This window comes from Propithecus coquereli, unplaced genomic scaffold (genome assembly GCF_000956105.1).
Source record: "Propithecus coquereli isolate 6110/MARCELLA unplaced genomic scaffold, Pcoq_1.0 Scaffold219, whole genome shotgun sequence".
NCBI classification, from domain to species: Eukaryota; Metazoa; Chordata; class Mammalia; order Primates; family Indriidae; genus Propithecus; species Propithecus coquereli.
The window spans coordinates 1,229,268-1,253,604 of record NW_012147078.1 but is presented as its reverse complement, the minus strand read 5'-3'; the positions used below and the strand labels follow the sequence as shown (position 1 = coordinate 1,253,604).

At 32.8% G+C, this 24,337-nt stretch overlaps 1 protein-coding gene across 1 annotated transcript in view; it reads left to right on the top strand.

Annotated features, from left to right (window-relative positions):
- GBE1 (glucan (1,4-alpha-), branching enzyme 1) overlaps positions 1 to 24,337 on the top strand; it is a 278,056-nt gene that overhangs the window by 172,247 nt on the left and 81,472 nt on the right. The window contains exons 8-10 of the mRNA XM_012644745.1: positions 15,348 to 15,463; positions 18,302 to 18,429; positions 23,641 to 23,739. Of these exons, the coding sequence (XP_012500199.1) occupies positions 15,348 to 15,463; positions 18,302 to 18,429; positions 23,641 to 23,739 (343 nt within the window). The remainder of the gene's footprint in view (positions 1 to 15,347; positions 15,464 to 18,301; positions 18,430 to 23,640; positions 23,740 to 24,337) is intronic.

Below are 24,337 nucleotides of genomic sequence, written 5' to 3'. Positions count from 1 at the left end.
CTGTGCTAGTATTTATTTTACTCTGAGATGCTCTCTTTATCAGTCTGGAAGCTGTCTCATTGCAGACAGTTCTCATCCTAGAAAAATCAGACTCAAGGCTTTGAAAGGACCTCAATATCATAGTTTAGTCTTTTCTTTATCACTCCTAATTCACGTTGTCCTTGAATGTCTTCAGTAGTTTGAAATTCATCTAGTGAGGTAGCCCATTCCATGTTTGGATAGTTCTCTTCATTAGATTTTTTTCTTTAATATCGAGTTAAAAATCTGTCTACCAATTTGTAACCCATAGTAGCTCACAAAGCAGGTCAATCACTTTTCTAGATAGCTAGTGTGGCTTTGAGTGTTAGACCCTGGGGCTGCTTTTATTTCCGGAGTGTGTATTTCCATTTTCCTCCTATTGGTTTTCCTATTTCATTATGTGGTTTTGAATTCCTATTTATTAGCAAACTTGAATTTGTCTATATCCCCCTTAAATGTGGCATTCTGAACTGAATGTACTATAGTAGACGAGTTCTGACTTTTCATGTTATATTTTAGTCAAAAATTTCTTAGCCAGTGCCTGCTGTAGGAATGCTTTTACCACATCCTTGTTTGCTGTTTTATGCTTGAAAAGTTCAATTGTGTCAAAATACCTGTGTGTTAAGATTTGGTGGTGTTCTGTCTTCTATACTCCTAAATAAATTGTATACAAGGTAACAGGGCAAAAAAAAAAAAATCACTCTTTAGTAAAAAATATTTTTTTTTTACCTGATTTAATCTCCATCAAGAGTACTATAAAGACCACTTTTTTTTTTTTTAAGCCTCAGTATATATCTGGTCAAAATCTTAAAATCAATCATTTAATTTACATTGGATTTCAAAAGAAGGTCACTAGATTAAATGTCCTGCTGTAGTTAGTGAATGAAGGTTTATGTTAAAGGAGGGAAAGCAGACAACTTTTATGTTTTTAACAGGCTAAATTGGGAACTTGTCAGTGCTCACAATCCAGTTCTCCAAAATTATAAAACTGAACTTGAAAGCACCCTGGTCACCTCTGACCCACAGTGGAACACAGTGCCCACCACTGAAGAGGAAAGTGATACGGTTCTTTTCAAGTAGAGCCACCTGCAGTCACTGGTGTTATCCACAGGCCTTGGCGCTTCAGAAAGCTATTGTATTTTCGTTTCCGCCCGCCATTGGGATGACGGGGCTTCTGAGGTTTCTGGGCCACATTCAAACCTTTGTTTCTGAAAAGCCACATTAGAAATGTATATGCCACCCCCCATTAATCACAATCATTTTTATTTCTTTCTTGTTTTAATAAGATCATAACCTTTCAAAGAGGTCTTTCCTTATGAAGTGTTTATGAGAAACAAATGTAGGCCTTTTATCTATAAACATGACAAAATTTTATTCATGAAAATGCATTTGCCTTCAATGACTTACTACCTCTCTTTCATCTTTAAAAGAGATACTTTTCAGTTTATTTTAAAACTATTGCCAAAGATTAACAAGTGTCTGTAAAGCAAAGGATCTTTGAAATGATTCTTTGATTAACTTGCTATATCAAAGGTCAAGGAATTGTACCCTTCGGTGGTGTGGGGAGGAGTGGAAACATAAAGTACAGAGATGCTTCTGCTGGCTTAGGACCGCTGTTGTTGCTCCAGAGAAAAAGCAGGCCAATTTTGAACCAATAGTCCAGACATGTAACACGTGACATCGTAAGAATTGGAAAAAGTCACTGAATGATGAGAAGAGTTTATACTTCAGAGCAATACTAATTTTTGTATATTATTCATCATTTTCTTGATATTTTCACTTGTTTTTGTGGCTGTTTCATTCTCTGCTCACATTTGTATCTTTATTGATTTTTTAATACCCTTTTTCTCTTTTTTCCTCATTTATCCCTCGTGTAACTGGCTGTGAATGCATTTGAATAACATTTTTATATTAGTAATAAGTTCGGAGTGCCAAATTTGAGCTATTTGAGGTTCTCTTGTGGACAATTTATATCTTTACAATCACTAACATCTGCTTTAAAATATTCTAATGCTATACAGTTCTTTCCAAAGTAGGTTTGACGATTAGCAATCAATAATCTCAACAATGAAATGCGTTGTGATCGTAATAAATAAAAGAAAACATTTGTGAAAAAGTGGGCTTCTAGAAAAGGCAATTTTAGAGGGATTGGTACAAGTCCGTGAGCCGCCTGTGATAGTATCCAAAGATTTATTAAGTTCACTAATATTAATATATTAGTAATAAATAAAATAACAAGGGAAAGCAAAAAACAAACAAAAAAACTAAGAAGAAAACATTTTAGAAAATAAGATTTTAGAGGTAGAAAAGTGCCGTAGGCTATAATCATTGGTATATTTACTGTGTCTGAGAATAAAATATGACTTTAAAGTTTTCTGGCTTTGAGGTTGGAAGGACAGACCTAGACAAGTGTCCCGATCCTTCACTTATTTGCCCAAGAGATTCTGGAAACATTATTATCACCAGAGACAAAATGAAAGAATTCTGTAGAAACAGACCTTATTAAATAACCTTTATCTTTCTTTAGTCTCCCCATTTATTTTAGTTACTTTTCCACAATTGGCATTCTTTGTTAAATCCAACATATAAGCATGTGGGTTTTGCCACTTCTCTAGGTCTTTATTTCCTCATGAAAGCTTTCATGTCATGTAAAACTTATATTACATAAATATGTATGTCCTTTTCCTGTTAATCTGTCTTATGTCAATTTAATTTTTATACCTAGCTGGAGACCATAAGAAGGTAAAGGTAAAGATTTTGCCTTCCCTACACCCTACCATAAGTGTAATGAGAAAATTAAATATGATTATATGGATGAAGCATTTGATACATATGGACTCTCAGTAAAAGGTTGTTGTCTGTTATTTCTTTATCCCAGCCTGCACACTGCCAGCAGCCAAAGGCGAGAGGAAATCATCTTAAGGAGTTAACAGATATATCGTGACTCTCTCAGTTATTGTCTCACGTTGTGCATTCTTTGGGGGTCATTGAGTAATGTCGTGGGAAGTGTTCCCATGACAGTTCTACGTGTCAATGAAATAGCAAATATTGCAACCTTTTTCAGTGACCTTTAGTGAAGGTTGAAAGAGGTTGTGAAAATGTTATTCAGGAGGGCTTTTCTGAAAGGGAGAAAGATAGTGCTACCCAAATAAGCAGCTTTCCTGAATGCCTGATTTAATCAAATAATAACATTCAGAGTTTATATTTCTTAATAAAATGTCTCTCAAGAAGAGTTTTCAATTGAAGAATCACAGTGGATTTAACTAGATATTGCTTCCCCTTACTTTCCTTCCTTGTGCAAAGGTACTGATATATGCCATACCCCATAACCAGTGATTACATAGGAGGAGCCTGTATGGTTTAGATTACATAGTTTCTCAGTAGGAATCAGTGGTTTGGCATAGGAAAGTTTAATACTAATCCAGAACATCCTTGGTGGTTGTATGAATAGTGTCATGCTGATATTCTGAAAGAGAATATCAGATTCAGTGAGTATCCAATTTAGTGGTTTTTAACAACAAGAATTAATTTTGGTAAAAGTAAATTTAGTTCTAAAGGACTTGAGGGGACAATACAAAATTAATCATAGATGAACAGGAGTATAACATTCCTTGCTTAAGCCGTAGGCTCTTCTTATATATGACCCCATTTATCTATACATTTTATGTTGCTCTATGATAAACTTAAAAATGATAACAAATGCAATGGTACATAATTGCTATATAGAAAATAAATGAGAAAAATTTAAAGAAAACCAATAATAAACAAACAGATCATAATATCACATATGTGGTAAGCAAAACAGAAGTTAGAGGACATGGTTGGTAGAATAAGTGGGTATCCAGACAAGTCCCGTAAAGATCATTTTTAAGTGAAATCTGTTTGACATTGGAGCTGGGGCTGTACTCAGGCAGAAAATTCTAGGCAGAGGGAATAGTTGGTGTGGAGTACACATGGCTGAGGTGAGCTTGACTGTGCTTCAGGAACAGAAAAATAGCCACTGTAGCTATTGTACTGCCCTTAGTGGGCAGTTGGACTGGGACCAGATCATATGGGACCTCGCAACCAGGACTGTGGACTGTGGATTGAATTTTATTCCAAGTGTGATGGGACGTTGCTTAATAGAGCAGGGTCACTCCGCCTGGGCAGGATTTGAACCTGAGCATAGATCGTTATTCTTAACCTGGCTGCATGGTGTACATTTGCAAGGGGCCTGGACATTGATGACAATGTATAATGCCGGGCGAGTGGCTTTGGCATTGTATATGAAGAAGAATCCTAAAACATTCCATAGAGCTTTAAAAATTTTTGACTTTTTAAAGAAAGCTCATTTTTAAAGCATAGGTTAAATTCCCCTCTAACTTTTACCAGGTATCTTGATATTCTGAGGAGCATAGGCTTTTATTTCCTAGGATCTGCATCCCTAATATTGTAAGTGCAAAATTTGTTCTAATATTTTGTTTTTATGTTTTACAAAACAAAAATCAATTTGCCTTTTATTCCAGAATATATTTGTTTATTGTATATAAAATAGCTCTTTAAATTGCTGTTCAGAGACAGATATGCGTGGTAGTTAGCAGCTTTGATCTGCAATAAGAGATGTGAGTTCAAATTCTGAGGTCACCACTAGCCAGCTGTGTGGCCATGTAAAAGCACATATGTACACTGTTAAAATGTGAATTTTAATTGCAGGGGTCAGCAATCTATATGACTTATGGGCCAAGTATGGCCGCTGCCTGTTTTTGTGAATAAAGTTTTATTGAAATGTAGCCACATCCATTCCCTTACGTATTATCTATGACCTCTTTCTCCCCACCACAGCAGAGTTGAGTCACTGCAGCATAATGAGACCTTACATGGCACACCAAGCCTAGAATATTTATTTCTAGCCCTGTACAAAAAAGTTTGCTGACCTCTATTATAATGCACACCTGTGAGGGTTATTGTGGGAATTGCATGGAATAATTCATGCAAAGCACTCAGTGCAGGGTCTGGCATTTAATACGCATTCGGTATATATTTGTATTTATTAGAATTTTCAGAAATTCTTTTTTTTTAACTTTGAAATAGGCAGGTCAAATTGACTGTCCTAAGTATGCACCATTTTTCTGTGTATTTCTGTATATCCTTAGGGATAAAGCACCCAAGCTAGAGAAGTACGTTCTTAAGTAGTCATATTTTGGTGACACTTGCTTACTTCTGTGTTAATAACATGCCTGAATGTTGGAAGTTCTATTTTGCTCACTAATCTATCCTTTATACAGACATTATAAATTATAGATATGTAAAAGTTTTTGGCTATATCACAGCAATAAGGGTAGATTGTTAAATTAATCATTGCAGAACCCTTTGAAAATCTAGGCAGCAATCTGCAAATGCAAAATTTATAACTGGAGCAAACAAAAAGAAGTTGATGATTCCTTAAGGATACTGATGTTTTTGTGGTTTCTTCCTTTTGTTTTCGTCACCAGAGATTTGTATAACATTTGGGGAAATTTTCAATATTTAATCATAAGCATTTTTATTCCAATGTAGGCTATACATTCAGGTCAATCTGAACTTACTAGAGGCCAGCTATATTATTTTTTTTTTATTTTATAAAAATTGAGGTATATGGTTGTATGTATGCCCATGTGTGTTAAAACTTCTAATAAGCAAATTTGTGCATTAATAAGGAAATATGATTAGCAAAGAGTTTAATCATTTTTACTTCTCATAGTGATAAACATGTCATAAAATATCCCTAAGGAGGAATTTTAAATAGTGGAGGGCGATAGGAAAGGGAATAATCTTTTATTTGAAATGTTCCAACTAAATAATTTATTTACTTTTCTTCATGAAAATACCACTTTTGTAGGTATCCCAAGTATCATAATCATTGCTTATGTTTCATTTATTTTAGTGAAGTAAAGCGTTTTGTTGTTCTTAATTTCCAGTTCTTATTTCAATGACCCTGAAAATGGTATTTCTTAAATAAATATATATTAATTTATTTATTTTTACTGCTTCAGAGTTAAATGTTGAATTTCAAAAATAATGTTAATTTTTATTATGTAAGTTTCTTAGCTTTCTATGTATGTTACTAATAATGCAGTTTATGTCAATTTGTTTAAAAGTAATAAAGAAAAGGTATAGGATATGGTTCCTACCACATAGATTTTTATGGTTACTTTAGAAAAATAGGACTTACTTGCATAAACCAGTTTATCTCCTATTGTCTCTCACTTGGCATTCATGTAAGAAGCGTTCAGGAAGATTTTGTGAACCTTGCATTGGGCTTTCAATAATGAATAGAGTTTGGATGGGAGAGAAATGGCAAATGATTCTTACATATATTTGATTTGGGGGTGGGTGCTGGTTGGGTATGGTTTTGTTTTTGAGTGTGGGTGTTCATTTTCTCAGGTCATTTATAACTCTATTATTGCCCAAATCATGTAATGTCATAAACCTTTGGGTCTGGATTCTGTTAGCATATAGTGAAATGATTGAAATTATTTAGTCTGTATTCTAAAACTCAGAGAAGTTTTTATTTTGAATTAATCTTTCAGTTTAAATTTAAGTTTATGAGAGTATATAAAATTAGATGAAGATCAAATAATCCCAGTACACCCTTTTCTAAAATTATCACACTGAGGGGGATCAGAGGGATCAATTATGTGTTTATACTGATTTTTTCAAAATTGGCCAGAATACTATTTTCTCAAATCCTAATTCAATGCTACTTCTTTGTACATTACAAATGCTTAGATAATTTTCACTAAGTGAGGTATGATTTAATTTTCTCATAAAATGCATCAAATCAGAGTACCTAATATCTTTATGATTGAAAAATCATTTCTAAATATGATTAGCTAGTATAATTTGACAGGCTGTCACTATTGCTTCTGCATCAAGATTAAGAAGGAAGAGAGGCTAGAAAAAGAAAAGGGAGAGAAGAGAGGAGGTTAGAAAGGGAAAAGAAAAAGAGAATATATAGTGAGTTAGTTTAGGGATAGAGGAGCCACAGAGAGTAAGGAGGGAAGGAATGGATGCTCAAGACAGAGAGCGAACAGAGTGTGTGTGGAAGAGGGCCACAATTGGAGCACCAGTTGGCCAAGAAGACTGAGTCTTGATACAGAGAGTATCAGGTGGCAATTTCCTTGAAGTGCATATTGCTGGAAAAATTGTCTCAAAGCTATTCTCTTTAAAGAGAAAAATTCTGGAGAAATGTGATTAAAGCAGGAAAGAATAGTTAAGCATTATGTGAGAAGGTGTGTCAATCACATAAAATTATCACATAAAGAAAAATGTTCATCTTTATTTTTTCTTGCCCTCATCTTTTTGTTTCTGAATGTGTCTGTCTCGCCAGAATTCATATGTTGAAATTCTAAGCCGTAATATGATGGTATTGGGAGGGGGAGAATTTGGCGAGAGCTTCACCACCATGAATGGGATCAGTGCCCTTAGAAAAGAGACCCCAGAAAGCTCCATTCCTCTATCTTTTTACCTTATATAGTGAGTGAATATATAGTGAGAAGTGGGCAGTCTGCAACCTGGAAGATGGCCCTCACCAGAAACCCACCATGCTGGTACCCTGATTTTGGGCTTCTATTCTCCAGAACCATGAGGAATAAATTGTTTATAATCCACCCAGTCTATGGTAATTTGTTATAGCAGCTTGAACTAAGACAGATGAATAATTTAATAGAAATCTTTCAACAAAATCTGATTGTGTTGACCATGTTGAATCAATTTTTAAAGGCAATCCTATGTTAAAGACTATACTAGTGAACTGATAGATGGTAATAAAAATGTATTCCTGCGATAGCTGTCTAGAAAGACTAGCTGCCAGATCATCTCAGAAAGAAGAAAAAGTTTTAGAGGAAAAAGAAAAAACAAACAAACAAACCAACAAACATTGTATATAATTCCGAGGGAAAAGTACTAGAACCTACCAGAGATTCCACGGGAAGATGTTGTGGAGCATCTGGGAACTAATTTTCTTTTCCAGACCAAAATAATTATGATTTTACAGGCTACTCATTTTTCATAGACCATAATAGTATTTTCTTTCACTATCATCATAGAATAATTCATACTTTAGGGCAATATTCAAGGAAAACCCTCTTACAGTGTATATAAAGATGTAGATATTTAGGAGAAAACTAAAGAAGTTATTTTTAACATGCAACAATGTACTCTGAGAGAAAAGATGGACAAGCATTGTAGAGAGGAGATGAACTGGGGAAAACCAGCTACATAGGAATTGAGGTAGGGCAAGGTGAAAAAAATAGAAGCATCTAGTTCTTTAAGAAATAAGGGGTGTGTGTATATGTGTGTGTGTGTGTATGTGTGTGCACGCGTGCGCTTGTGCGCACATTTGTGTTCTAGGGGAGAGAAATCAAGGAAAATAGCATTTTGGGGCCACTATTGGTCATATTTTAATCTTAACCATCACTCCTTCAGTGACCAAAGTTGTACTGCCTTTGCTGAATCATATATACCTTTCTAATGTATATTTGGATACGTTCCCACAAAGAGACCTAGCTTTTAGTGGGCTGACTGGAGTAGAATAGAAAGAAATATGATATCATATAGGAAAGAAAAAGGGATTCGAATTGATAGTGTCTACTAGCTTCCAGACTTCACACATCACGTAATCTCATTTAACAAAGCAGCGATATGTATGTTTTGTGGTTTAAGAAACTGAGGTTTAGAAAAGTTAAATAAAATGCTCAGGGTCATTCAGGTAATAGGTAAAGGTTCAACTCAACTTTTTGAGTCCGAAACCTCACCTCTTAAGTACAGTTTTATATTACCACATTCAGCATGACCATATTTAAATTAATTCTTGTTTTTGGCAATTTCCTTTGTATAACGATATTTTAAAACCCCATAAATCCCACATATCCATAACTCTAAAATGTGATCGTATTAGTTGTATGAATTTGGGCAAGTTATTTAACTTCTCTAAGCCTCAGTTTTCTATACTGTAAAATGGAAGATAATTTTTCTACCCTCCCAAAAGAAGATTAAATGGAATAATGTATATAATGTGATTACCAGTGTTTGATATACAGTAACAGATCAATCAAAGGGAGTTACTATTAAATGATAAACAAATTTTAAACATTTGTTTAAATATAAATTGTATTCATTGTTGGAATACATCATATTTCTGGTATATAAGTACTGTTTAGTAATGTCTCCAATTTATTAATATACAATATTAGTAGGTTTAGTAACATCCAGTGATCTCAGTTGTTTATTTTGAAAATCTCAGAGGCTATTCTGGACAGCAAATAAATAGAACATTAGACAAATAGGCTTAGATTACAAAATGTAACTTCATTAAATAAATGTCACTATATCTGATTATACTTGCTTGCCAAGAAAATTTGGTTATGTTTTATTTCATTATAAAGTTCATTGACACAATGTGATGCAATCAGTTTTTTATTTTAGGGATATTTTCTAAAAATCTTAATATTGGAATTATCTGTATGTGACAACATTTCCTTAATAAATCCTCATTACTTGATTACAGGTTGAATATTTCAGACATCTAAACCAATTATAGTCCTGATTATTTTTATTGCTGGAAATTCTTAAATGTATATATTATCCATCAATGTATTCAGTTTCTATATTAAATACCTGTCATTTAAACATTTTTAGTGGTTTATGATTCACAAAAAAGTCAGCTGTATTTTATTTTTTTCTGGAGTTTAGAGATTTTGTTTCTGCTTCATAAAAATAAAATGGAGCTAATAAATTGTGGGCAATACGGATGGCATAGTATCAGTTTCTAATTTATGTGTTGATTAATTTAGGATATAAAGCTAATAACTAAATACATTACTTGTCCTACACATTCATTATGACCAATGAGGTATCTATTTTTTGTCATCACGTTCTAAAAGTTAGTATCTAGGTCCTCCAATTGTTCAGAAACTAGGCTGTTTCCTAATGGTTTGTAAAGACAGGCTTTAAAAGCCTATGTCAATAGAGTAATCTTCAAATCTAAGTCCTGACTTGTCTGTTGAAATGTACCAAAGTAAAACTTTGCTCTTAAATTCTGCTCTATGTTTTTCTGAGACTCTAATCAACTGGGTATATCAGTTGTATTATGGGCTGTCTGATGACATTTTGAGGTAGAAAAGGTAAATTGCGTTTTTTATTATACCCTTTGCCAGACATTTTCATACTCTGACTCAAGGCAAACCATTCAGCTGAGGTGATTCAGTTCATTTATTACTAAAGAGCACATCAAGCAATATTTCTAATTCAGCTATAGTTTGGAATGCACCATGACTCCTCTTCCTATCAACTCCTCCAAAGAAGGAAAAGTGGAATTTATGAGTGCTGAATTTGAAAATTGTGAGAGTAAAATTAGTATTGAACATCTTTGAGAAATCAGTATTTTCACTGGTGAGATATTCCTTAAGCTTGTTCTGGTGTTCTGTTTAAAAGGCAAATCTTAGATTCAGTGAACTAGATCATTCACATGTGAGATTAACGTTTTCCTGATCGATATGACTGCTAGAGTGTAGGGTGCAAAACAGAGTACCTCAGCTGTATGTCTTTACATGTTTAAATTATTATTATGTATTTAAGAATCTTCCACTTGGTCTTGAGGTCTGGGTATCTCTGAGATAAAATTACTTGAGAAGAAATTTTTTCAACAGCAACATTTACTAAGTGTTTTATAATTACATAATAAAAATTATGTTCTGCTTTTGTGCAAAAAACTTAACATAGCGTGACTAAGACTGCTCCCCTTAGAAATAAATGCCTGCCTGCAATATTGGCTCTTGGTTAGTGGCTGGGAACTTAGATTTCAAGAGGCTTCTTGCTATTCCTAGGACTGATGACAGTGGCTCATGGTGCCTAAATTCTTTGTAAAAACAATGTAATTATGCTGAACACTTGCTTTCCTTCTGACAGTTTGGATTTTGACATGTACTAAGGCAGAGGGTGGTCCTGGTCAAAAGCCCCCAGTAAAACCCTGGGAATGGAGTCTCTAATGAGTATCCTGAGAAGACATTTCACAAGTGTGACAAATTTTTGCTGGAGGAATTAGTGTATCCTGTGTGACTCCACCAGGAGAGGGATCTTTGAAGTTTGCGCCTAGATTCCTCCAAACTTCATCACATGCACATTTTCCCTTGATGATTTTGCTTTATATCCTTTGGGGGTAATAAGTCTTAGCCATGGGTAAAAACTATATGCTGAATCCTGTAAGTGCCCTAGTAAATTACTGAAACTGGAGGTGGCCTTGAGGACCCCTGGAACAGCTTTCCTCTTGTAATTTGAGTTCAGTGATCTGAGAAAATTATGTTTGTGTAATAATTAATTTCATTGTCTATATCAAGTTGGATGTGTACATATTGTAAGAAAAAGAGAATAAGCTCCATATTTTTTTCCAATGACACAGTAACACTATAACCTTCTATATTTGAGTTTTAAGTTCTGGATTGTGTCCATGCAACTACTCATATGTGTGTGATATGGTTATTTTATAGACTCAGACCTCGGCCTTTCTGGTTCTCTGTCTTGGCAGATCTCTACTAAAGCCCTGATTTTACTAACCTCAGGACAATCAATCTGTGTTTTAAAATTAGTTTCATCAGGTCACTGAGTTTACAAAGCGTGAATTAATTTATGTAGATTTATCACAGTAAGATGATAACTAGCACAAACTTTGGACCACAGAAATATTAGGAACATATTTTATGAGTCTGTTTTTCCCTATTTCCTGTACTGATAGTTCATGTTTTTCTTATACAACAAAGGCTAGTTGTTTACAAACTGTTATCTTTATGAGGCTAGTTATTTTTGCTTAACTATTCTTAATAATCTAGTTTTAAGAAAATATATTTAACAAAAGAATTAATATTTTTAACTTTTTCTAGTAACTTTAGAATTTTAGATCTGTTTTTTTTTCCTGAATTTGTGTCTTCAGAGTTTGTTAAAAAATAGAACTTTCTAGATTTTTGTTCTTTACTGATTTTGTTATACATAGTTTACCTCCTGTAAAATTTTGTCTATTTTGTTTCATTAATGATTCATAAAATATAATAAAAGAAATTATTTTGAAGCATTAGAAATTTGATTTATTCCTATCAATTTAATCTTGTGATTTTTCATATTGTTTATATTTTTTAGATAATGTTTCAATTTGAGTATTTCAGAGATTTAAAGAATAGAACTTAATATTTTCAACCCATTAGAACATCTTAATTAAATGCTCTATTGTCACTATAATGGATAATCTTTGCTGATTATCACAAAAATGTGTTTTTTTGCTCATCCTTGCCAAGAATCTGTCTGCTCACATAGTTACACCCCAATGTATTTCTCTCTTTTAATATCTTAAACACAGTGTTATTACTACTTCTGGTCAAGAAGAGAATAGATTAAATATTATAGTAACAGGAATCAGTTAGGGCTATTATTAACTTTTCTTTTAATCAAATGTGTGAAAATGAGAAAAGCTTTCTTTTCAATGATTAAATTCACATCATCTCTCTCTTGTGTTTTTCACTGAATTGCAGTATCCTGGGATCATTTCTTTTATCTTTGGTAGATATTTGTGTTAGAGATTGACAGTTAATGTCCACAAGTCCAAACTGGTGTACAAATGAGTAAATAGGATTGCCATAAGAAAATGTGGAGGCTGGGACTGGGAAGAGCTAGAAAGTACCTGTTCCATCTGCAGGAATTCAAAGTAAAAATTTAAAACCAGCAAGAAAAAATCAAACAACCCCATTAAAAAGTGGGCAAAGGACATGAACAGAAACTTTTCAAAAGGAGGTAGACTAATGGCCAACAAACGTATGAAAAAATACTCAACATCTCTAATCATCAGGGAAATGCAAATCAAAACCACAATGAGATATTACTTCATTCCAGTGAGAATGGCTTTTATCAAAAAGTCCCAAAACAACAAATGCTGGTGTGGATGTGGAGAGATAGAAATATTCATACACTGCTGGTGGGACTGCAAACTAGTACAACCTCTGTGGAAATTAATATAGAGATATCTCAAAAAACTAAAAGTAGATCTACCATTTGATCCAGCTATCCCATTAATGGGTATTTACCCAAAGGGAAAAAAGACATTCTATAAAAAAAAAAACAACTGCACTAGAATGTTTATAGCAGCACAATACACAATTGCAAAGATGTGGAAACAACCCAAGTGCCCATCAATACATGAGTGGATTCATAAAATGTGGTATATGTTTAACATGGAGCACAACTCAGCCATAAAAAAATAGTGAACCACCTCTTCTATTATCCTGGTTGGAGCTGGAGCCCATTCTTCCAAATGAAATATCACAAGAATGGAAAAACAAACACTACATGTACTCACCATTAAATTGGTACTAATTGATCAACACTTATGTGCACATATGGGAAGTAACATTCATCAGGTGTCAGGCAGGTGGGGGCTGGGAGGAGGGGATGGGTAAACACACACCTAACGGGTGCAGCGTGTGCTGTTTAGGCGTTGGACATGCTTGTAGCTCTGCCTTTGGTAGTACTAAGGCAATTTATGGAACCAAAGCATTTGTACCCCAGTAATTTTCTGAAATTAAAAAATATATATTCTGTAAGCCCGGTAAAACATTAGAGCATGTCAGATAAGGTCCAGGGACAGTTTGTGATCTCTGGGTTACATATTCATATCTTTATATATCTACCCAAGATATTTAGTATTTAAACAAGTTTGTTCCTATTCTAGGAATTTTTGAGTAAAAATATCTTTCAATTTACTTTTTAGAAATAAAATGTACATTGTTAGTCAAATGGCCAAATTAGAAAAGTATTTATATCCTTTTCAAAACATTGTTTTCAAAGGATTATTGATGTGAAATTTTATTCATGTCTTCTTTCTGAAATTCTCATATAGCAAACTTGTTTAAAAAAATAAAGACGTATGTGTGGGGACAGGGGTTACATGGGAACTCTTCGTACTTTCCTTTCAATTTTGCCGTGAATCCAAGAGCCTTCTAACTTTTTAAAAAGTATAGTAATAAGAAATTCCTATACAAAATAGAGTAATTTTGATCTTGTACAGTTGTAGAAAACTTCCTTATTTATATTGCTTTCTTTTCATGAAACAGAACTTTCCCCTTAAACTGTGAATGAATGTGCATTAATAGAAATATATGCGAATTCTACCTTCTTCGTTGCTTAATCTAAAAATCTTGACCCTCCTGCTCCCCTTTTTATCTACTAGACTTCTTGGATTTTTTTTAAACTTTTGATAAGTTTTCAAAACTCAAAGTAACTTATTTAAAGCAGTTAAATACCAACAGCACTACTCTTTCCCCAATGTTTGGATTTATAATTCCAAAGTTGATTGTGATGACTTAATCTACACTTACATCAGATCATTCTTTAATATATGGAAGGTTTAAAAAATAAATTTTAACTGGGATAAAGATTTGTGTATGCTCTTATAGCTTCGTCATTAAACTAAATGAGGTATAAAAGTCTTAAAACCACAGTTATAATAAGATAGAGAACTCAACCATAACTATATGACTAAAGAAAATACTAATTGATGATGCCCTTTTTTCAATTGTCCAAAATAGACTTGTTTCGTGTGGTGTTTTTAATTGAGTTATACAGTTCTTTGTTTTTCTTCTGTTTTTATGAATGTAGAGCTCTTTAACTTATAAAAGTTTCTACTTTATTAAATATGTGTTTTTTGGTAATTAGGTTTTCTTTTTTTACCTCCACAAAACAACAGTCTAGTAAATGTAATATTGCTTACCATGTGGTTAATTTTAAGTTTTTTTAATCTTTTATTTTTTATTCTGAATTATATCTGTTTGAAATTATAGCATAAAAATATTTTAAGCAATTATCAAAGGTACTTTTTCTACTGATAATGAAAATATATTTCTTGAAAGGAAAAAATCACATAACTATGGCTATATTACATGAAAAATCTTGATAAAAATTCAGAGATACATAACAGATTTATTTTTGACACTATTATTTGACACTGTGTTTTACGCTATTATGTAATAATCACTGACTGGACACAGCATTGAACAAGACAGAATCCCAGCTTTGGGGGTTCCTGTTACATATTTTTCCCTGAATTTTCTTGGATAGAAATTTAGTGATTTTTTTCTTTTACAATGAGTTTTACCAAAAGAATGACATATTCGTTGCTAGTTTTCTGGTTTTTATATGATATGTTTCCTGAACATCATGACTCTTGAGATAGAGATTTCAATTTTAATTAATACTCTTAGCAAACCATGTATAACGATTAAGGAAAACACTACTTACATTGTACTTAAATGCATATTTCTTTAATATTTTAGCTGGGAAGTTTTAAGATTCCTTCTGTCAAACATAAGATGGTGGCTGGAAGAATATGGCTTTGATGGATTTCGTTTTGATGGTGTTACATCCATGCTCTATCATCACCATGGAATAGGTAGGTAACTTGACACATTACAGATGAAACTAATGATTTTAATTTATTTTATTTTATGTTTTATTGGAAGATTATAGCCAGGTTTGGGGGCCAGTTACAGAAACTGCAATGACCGTTATCGGTGGCTTGACTTTTATTAGTTCCATTGTATATGTGTTCTGTGTAGTCATTTCTTATCCCTTTTTGGCAAAAGGTAGAGTATAAATATATATATATATATTTTTTTTTTTTTTTTTGAGACAGAGTCTCACGGTGTTGCCTGGGCTAGAGTGCGGTGGCGTCAGCCTCGCTCACAGCAACCTCAAACTCCTGGGCTCAAGGGATCCTCCTGCCTCAGCCTCCCGGGTAGCTGGGACTACAGGCATGCGCCACCATGCCCAGCTAATTTTTTCTATATATTTTTAGCTGTCCAAGTAATTTCTTTATATTTTTGGTAGAGACGGGGTCTCGCTCTTGCTCAGGCTGGTCTTGAACTCCTGAGCTCAAACAATCCACCCTCCTCGGCCTCCCAGAATGCTAGGATTACAGGTGTGAGCCACCGCGCCCAGCCTATAAATACATTTTATAAGTAAAAAAAAGATAATCATTTCCTTTGAAATGTATCTAATTAATAATATGCTTTCATTAATATATAGCTTTCTATAAAATTATTTTGAGGAAATCATCTATTACAACACCCTCAGGATATGAACATCACAGCATTTGCAATGAAAATTTGTTAAAAATAATAAATGAGGACATTTGTGAATGTGTGGGTTTCTGCATATTATCCATTGTAGAAAATAGATATTTTACATATAGATTTACTCAGTTAAAATTCAATTATAAATTAATTTGTAAATTAAAAATATGAAGATTTTCAGTCCAAAAGTTGTGCAAAGAAGTGGAATCACAGAACACTAATCCCTCAATAGATAACATACGAGCAATTAATTATTATTATTTTTTAATGGGCAAATATTCACCAGCAACAACCAATCAAGAAATGAAGAAAAACTTTAGACTGTAAATCCTGAAAAGTCTCTGCCAAGGAAAGAAGCTAAAGATTCCAAATGTGCCACTACTTACTATTTAATATTAATAATTATGCAACCCTCATGAAATGTTTGTAGGAAAGAGGTTGAATCTGCAAGACAAAACAGGTTTCATTGATATCCATCCTCCAGTCTGGGGAGAAACTGATGTAGGACATGCAAAGGCAAGCCTGGCAAAAGTCAAGAAAGATCCTCTCCTAGATTTAACCAACTGCGTGTGCAGAAACTTCCTCACTAAGGGTGGAGTATATTCCAGTAAATCTGCGGTGTTGGAAAAATTAACTGAAATGCTTTTTGTGAATAGAGAGTCCAATAAATGGTAAAGAAAAACATTCTGAGTTACTAAAATGTTTTCCTGCCTTGGAATGAGAGAAAAAAAAAAGCCTGAAACTTCACAGCAAAAGAGTACATCATATACCAGAAAAATTGAGATTAAATGATTAATATCAAGACACAGTGTTTAATTTATAAATTCAGTAATAAAGAGCAATTCATCACATGATATCTAGGAAAAAAAAGGAATTTACCTGCATAGGTGGAAAAAATGACTGGACTCATGTTATTCTATTGTCAGAAGCAATGTCTACAAAATTCTTATGGAAACAAAGTGTAACTCAAGAATGTGCTAGTTGAATGATAGTTGCCAGGGGCTAAAGGGTAGAGGAAAAGGGAAATGTTGGTCAAAGGATATAGACTTTCAGTTATAAGTTGAATAAACTCTGGGGATCTAAACTTCAGCATGCTGACTACAATAAATACTACTATATTGTTTACTTATAATTTGATGAGAGCAGATTTTAAGTGTCCTCACCCCCCTGCACACACAAATGGTAACTAGGGGTGATGATGGCTGTATTAATTTAGTGTAGTAATCAGTACACAGTGTATACCTATATCAAATCACCTTGTACTCCTTGAGTATATGCAATTTGTGTCTATTAAATATTTTAAAATTTTAAAAGGGATGACTATATCAAAAAAATGAAAGAAACTTTGTAGTTGAATTGCCATTGAAGTATGAACATGAAAAAAAATTGAGGAATAAAACTTCCATAATTATACGTGAAAACATCCCTCAGTGATAAAATCTAGCAAACTGAAAAAAAAAAAGAATCAAAAGAACTTAGACATAGGGAAATGGGGGGAAAGGCTGGTGTTGAGTGCTAATTTGATTTAATTACAAAAATAAAAGTAAATTGCTGAAAGACTAGAAAGTAAATGATATAACCCCAATAAGTGATATATACTATAAAAAATTGAAATTATGAGTTGGGAAAAGAGAAGGTAGGAGGAAGTTTGAGGATATTATAATTTCTTTGTCATAGGAACTCCATATTGCATAAGTTGAAGCACGTATTTAAAATAATATAAACATTATGACTCAATTTTATGATTTTCATATTTACTTTAACTCAGAGGGATCTAATCGAAGCTAACATTGACATCTTCTCGATGTGACAGAAAATGTATTGAAAATTTGAAATTTAAAACTCCCTTCAGTATCATTTCACTTTATTTTATTTTTTGGCTATAAAATTTAACTAAATTTAAATTAAATCTTTAAATCAAAGTGTTCTTTCTTGGCCCAAAAAAAGTGATTTATAGGATTGTCCAAACTCTGAATGTTGACATGGAATACTTTTCTAAATTAAATGGTATATTTGCTGATGGTAACATCATCATTGTTACACACTTTGCTGCAGTAACAAAATTTATGTCAATAAACTAATTTGCGGGTACATTTGTGTATAGTTAAGTCTTGCATGTTAACATAATATATCCATGTTTATTTTCTGTTCTTTAGGTCAAGGTTTTTCAGGTGATTACAATGAATATTTTGGACTCCAAGTAGATGAAGATGCATTGATTTATCTCATGTTGGCAAATCATTTGGTTCACACGTTGTATCCAGATTCTATAACAATAGCTGAGGTAAAGCCATAATGATGTCTTACCCTCTGACCCCCTTTAGTATAGAACATTTTGTTAGCATACAGTGTTTGAATAATTAATCTCATGTTGTTAATAATTACATAAATGAAATTGTACCCTAACTATAGTGCAGCTATCTTGTATGGGTGGCACATTATTTAGAATTCACTGTTTTCCTATTAGGAGATAATGTACACTACTAATTACTTGTCAGCATTCCATTGTTAAACAGAAAATGCCAGTGGTTAGAAAGTAAAATATCCTAATCAGTGGACAGGTCCTTCTGCCATGAGACCTTCAGCAGAGAAAGAATTGAATATTAATGTGCGTCTGTCCATTTATTTATTAATTTTTTTGTTTTCTGGTTTAATCATTAAAGATGGCATGGATTGCTGCCTATGAGCTTCTCTGACGCCTTTCTTGTTCTGATGCAATTACCTTTCTTGTTTATGTTATTGCTCTTGGATTGCCAAATGTTCACTAGTTATTCATGATTACTGAAGGCTCATGATTAACTGTCCCAAAGCTGCACTGTAATGATATAATTCAGTATATGCATAATTGACAATTCCCCTCTTGATGATAAATGTGATAAATTAAGAAGTTTGTTAAATGCTATGCTAATTTCGATTTAGTTCTAAAATCCCCCTGGTTTTCTGAGTCCTCTGACTAGAAATTATTATTAAAATTGAATTTAGCATGTTAAAATTATTCTATACAAAGTGTAGTGTTAGGCATATAAAAATAGTAAGACTATTCTTTAAAAGAGTTATAATTAAGGTGTATTTTCACATTGTTGGTATTTAGTTCATTGAAAAGAAATGCAGTAGTGATTCTCCTTCCTGTAGTATTTATTATTTGTATAGCCTTTTTTTTCTATTCATCATTTTTAACCAAAAATCTCCAACTAAGTGGTATGATTTCTTTGTCTCTGGATAGAGGAGAACAGTTTTACTCCCTTAAAGCCTTTTGCCTTCTAAATAACTTCTGGGAATAGAGCAGTGGCCCTAAATTTCTGAAATAAATTCTTATGTAGAGTTATGAAGCAATCAAACAAAAAACTGTCATACAATTTAGACAACTAGTGCTATTTCACACACTCTACCTACCTACATTTGATCAGAGCATATAAGTCTCACTAATACTTGTGCTAATACTTTATGTGCAGAATGTCTTTTAACATCAATCAGAATGTATTTTAAACTTTTATTTTAGCTTTTATATATTTAAATTTTATCTGATAAACATCAAAAAATTAATTATTTTATCAATTATATTTGTGACAATCCAAAGCAGAGATATTATATATGACAAATTACTACAAACAATTAGTGATAGCACAAATCAAAAGTGGGTATTGAAGAAAAAGAAGCAATTATTTAATACATGAAACTTAAAATTGTTACATTGATCTTTCCATTCATTTCAATAGTTTCATCATCCAGGGAACTCTTGTCTGATTATCAGTGTTTCTACCAATGAAACTTTGAGACTTTAACCTACTTTATATTACTTGGTTTTAGATTTTTTTTTAAAACAAGATGTGTCTTCAATTTATTCTACTTAAATTGAAAACTACTTCAATTTCAATGCATCACTTTTCTGTCTAGTGGGAGTCTCTTCAAAATGTGGAATTGATCCTCGTGAACTTTTTTTTCAAGGAAAGGAATGTGGTGTAATGAATAAGTAATGTAATTTTAAATAAATTCCTATAGTAGAAATATGAATTTATTTATAATGATAATTATAGAAATTGAAACCTTTTTTTGCTAGAATATATTCACCTTTCTACATGATTATATTTGCTATATAAATTAAAAATATTTTTGGTTGAATTGTTCTCCCTCTGGGATAGTTATAATTGCTCTTTAGATTTTAAAAAATTAGAAATATTTTAATTTCATCCAAAACACATATAATTGTTTTCATATGCTGTTCAGTAGGTATCAACTATTTTATATTTGGAGTATCTTTATTTTGGTGACCTTTATATTTACCTTTTTTAATAATTTTTATTTAAAAATATTAAGGGGGCACAGGTGTTTTTGTTACTTGGATGAATTGTGTAATACTGATATCAAGGCTTTTATTGTGACCCTCACTCAATACACTCCCCTCACAACCTCCCCACTTCTTAGTTTCCAATGTCCTCACCATTTTATGACCGTGCATACCCAATTTTTAGCTCCCAGGTATTAGTGAGAACATATGGTATTTATTTTTCTGTTCCTAAGATACTTCACTTAGGATAATAGGTCTCCAGTTCCATCCAGGTTGCTGCAAATAACATTATTCATTTCATTCCTTTTTATGGCTGAGTAGTATTCCGTGTGTGTGTGTGTGTGTGTGTGTGTGTGTGTGTGTGTGTGTGTGTAACCTTTTCTTTATCCACTCATCAATTAGCAATTGTGAATTATGCTGCGATAAACATTTGGGTACAGGTGTATTTTTGATAAAATGACTCCTTTTCCTTTGGGTAGATACCCCGGTAATGGGATTGCTGGATATATTTACCTTTTTTTTTTCCCTTTAAATTTAAAAGCTTAGTCACTAACTCTTTACTTTCAAAAAAGGCCTGCAAATAACTCATTTACATTAATGGAGCAACTTTCTAGAATTCAGATTTAGGAATCAACACCAATTGATGTACATATATTTTTCTTAGCAGATTCTATTTCCTAAAACAACATTTAGACTAAATATAGAACATACTTTAATGTTTTCTTTCTTTTTTTTTTATTTTAGGGTATTATGAGGGTACAAACATTATTGTTACACTTTATGTCTTTGCCTCACCCAAGCGAGGGTTAAACGCATACTCTTCCCCCCTACAATGCTCCCTGTGTCCTTTAGTTGCAAATTTACTTCCCCCCCACAAACTTATCTTGATATTTAATACCAGACCATCACCATTCTCGACTGTTTGAGCTTATGGCTCTCTTTTAAGAAGACATTGTATCTCTAATTCTAGTGCCTAATATGGTGCTTGATGTACTCAGCCAATGCTTATAATGAATGAACTGAATACCTATCATATTTGTGGAAATGCAACTGATATTAATATTTTGATAAATATAACTTTTTAAAATAGGTTCTTTTCTGTGGACCATCTTTTTTCCACTTTATAGAGAACTATTCAGAAATAACATATTATTGATAAATATTTTATTTTCTTATGAATATATTCTACTATATACTATATTTACTTATACCTTTCTTCCATAAGAAAATAATAATTATTTTGGGAGTCCAGAGAGGTCATATACTTCTTTTTTTTTTTTTTTTTAGCTTTTCTGTGGGCAGAGTTTGGGGATGGTATGATGGAAGAAGAAGCATTTGAGCTAAGTCTCAGAGAGCTTATACTATGTGGTAGCTTTTTACAGGAAGTAAGGATAATAATCCAAGGAACACTTTGTGCAATGACACATGTAAAAAAGCTTGTGACAAACACAGGGAAAAGTAAATATTTCAAAGTGGCCAAAGTATTTATTACTTGAAATGAAATAGTAGGAAATGATGGTGACACATAGCATAAGATCTCTGAGACTTAGCTCAAATGCTGCTTCTTCCATAATACCATCCCTACGCACTCCCCGCAGGAAAGATGTCTCTCCATTTCATTTTCTGTGCACTTTAGTTAATTATCACAGATGCATTGCATTGTCATTTCATGTGTGCATATTTATTTCGGTCATAGTTTATGAACCTCTGGAATTCAGATATTATGTCTTATTTATTTTTAAATCCCTCAGAGAATCTCACTTATTCACTCAGCAAATATTTACTGAGTACCTGCTTTGTGCCAAGTGCTAGTGTTCTGTTCTAGATTCTCGGGGTATATCAGTGAACAACAATAACAAATCCCTTCCCTCTTGAATCTTACATTCTAACAGCAAGTGAGGATGCAGATAATTGAATTGTAAATGATATAATAAATGCTTAGTGGATAATTGTTGAATCTTAAGCTAAAGAATTTGATTTTTCAATTATTGGCTATTGAAATCTATTGAAGGGCAGTGATAGGAGCAGATTGTCTCACAAGATATTAATTTGACAGCAGTTAGCATGAAGAGATACTCAAGATGGAGAATTCTGTTCAGAAACATACAGTCTAAGCAAGCAGTAATGAAGATTAAATAAGATTGTGGCTGTGGAAATGGAGCAAAGGAAAAGGATTTATTTGAAAGATATTGTAGACTTAGAATTATTTAGCTCATATTTTGCTATAGTTGTTTTATTAATATCTTTTGTTGCATCTGGGTCCTGACACCAATTTTTAAAATCCATTTATCTGGCTGATTAATTTTATTTATTTGATTACTGATATTCTGATGGTAACACGAGAAAGTAGAAAGACACTCTGTTAAAAGGCTTGATATCTGAGTCCTAGCTCTACCAGGAAAAAACTTATCTTTAGAGACCTCTTCAGCTCATTAAGACTCTGTTACTATATCTGCTAAATGAAGAGGACCCGCTAGCTAAACTCAAAGACCCCTTCCAAGTGTAACCTACAATAATGGAAGGCATCTTATTGCTTCACTTTTAATGTACTAGCTCTGCTTTCCATTTCATCAAAAGCTAGTACTCACAAAAATATACTTCATGTCAGTGCTGTATATGGAGAGAACAAATATACCACATATATGCCACATGTATTTTGTGTTTGGCGAAAGCAATAAGTAATAAAAATTTTTACAGTAGTTCAAAAATAAGTCTAAGAAACTATGTTTTAGCAATAATGGTTTTACTATTTTGAGTTCTCTAGGTCAACAGTCCCGAACCTTTTTAGCACCAGGGACCATTTTCATGGAAGACAGTTTTTCCATGGAATGGTAGGGCGGGGATGGTTTCAGGATGATTCAAATGTATTACATTTATTATACACTTTATTTCTATTATTATTACATTGTATGAAATAATTATACAACTCATCATAGGTTGGGGACCCCTGCTTTAGCTGATACTAGGAAAAGAAAAAAAATAGCCTCATGAGATTTAAGTTGGCCTGGAGTGAAAACATTAAACAAAAGTCTTATGGGAAATGTGATATGCTATCACAATTTTATCCAATTTTATAATTACATTAACAAAATTCTCCCAAAACGTATGCCCCTATTATTGCTTTCCTTTTTTGGCCTGGAATTTAATGTCAGAATATTTACTAAAAGTTTGATCAGTATGAACTGATAGTGCTGATGTACTTTGTTTTAGGATGTATCAGGAATGCCAGCTCTGTGTTCTCCAATTTCCCAGGGAGGGGTTGGTTTTGACTATCGATTAGCCATGGCAATTCCAGATAAATGGATCCAGGTAAGATTGTACGTAAATATATTTTTGTTTCTGTAGATATTATGTTGTTTCATTTATCTTCAATTTATTTCTTTGCTGTGATCATTAGTTACAGATTATAATTGAAGTATTAAATTCTTCCAGTAATGTGTCGATTCTTGTGCTTTTTAATAAAGAGCTCAAAATTTTAAAAGTTCCAATTTAAATTACTCACATTTCTATTATTCAGGCAACGGGAAAATGATTAATATAATGTTAGCTGTATAAATGGGATTTTGTATCATCAATGCAATTATATGAAACTTCAGTGCTTTATATTTAATACGCATTAAACTTTATCAAAGCATTCATTTCTGCCTACAAATCATGCATTAACGTAGAAGTTGCTCCTTAATTCCCAGTACTCGCTTAATCGTATGGTCTTTCCTCAACGAATTTGGATTCATCCATTCCTTTATTTAGCACTTAGAAGTCCTTACCATGTTTCAGACACTAGAAATGAATAATTACACATGGCATTTTGCACATCATTTCTCAATTCAATTTTATTAAATTTAATGTCAGTTCAGGTAGTTTGGATTCTTTTTTTTTTATTTAATGTTTGCCTAAAGGACTAAAG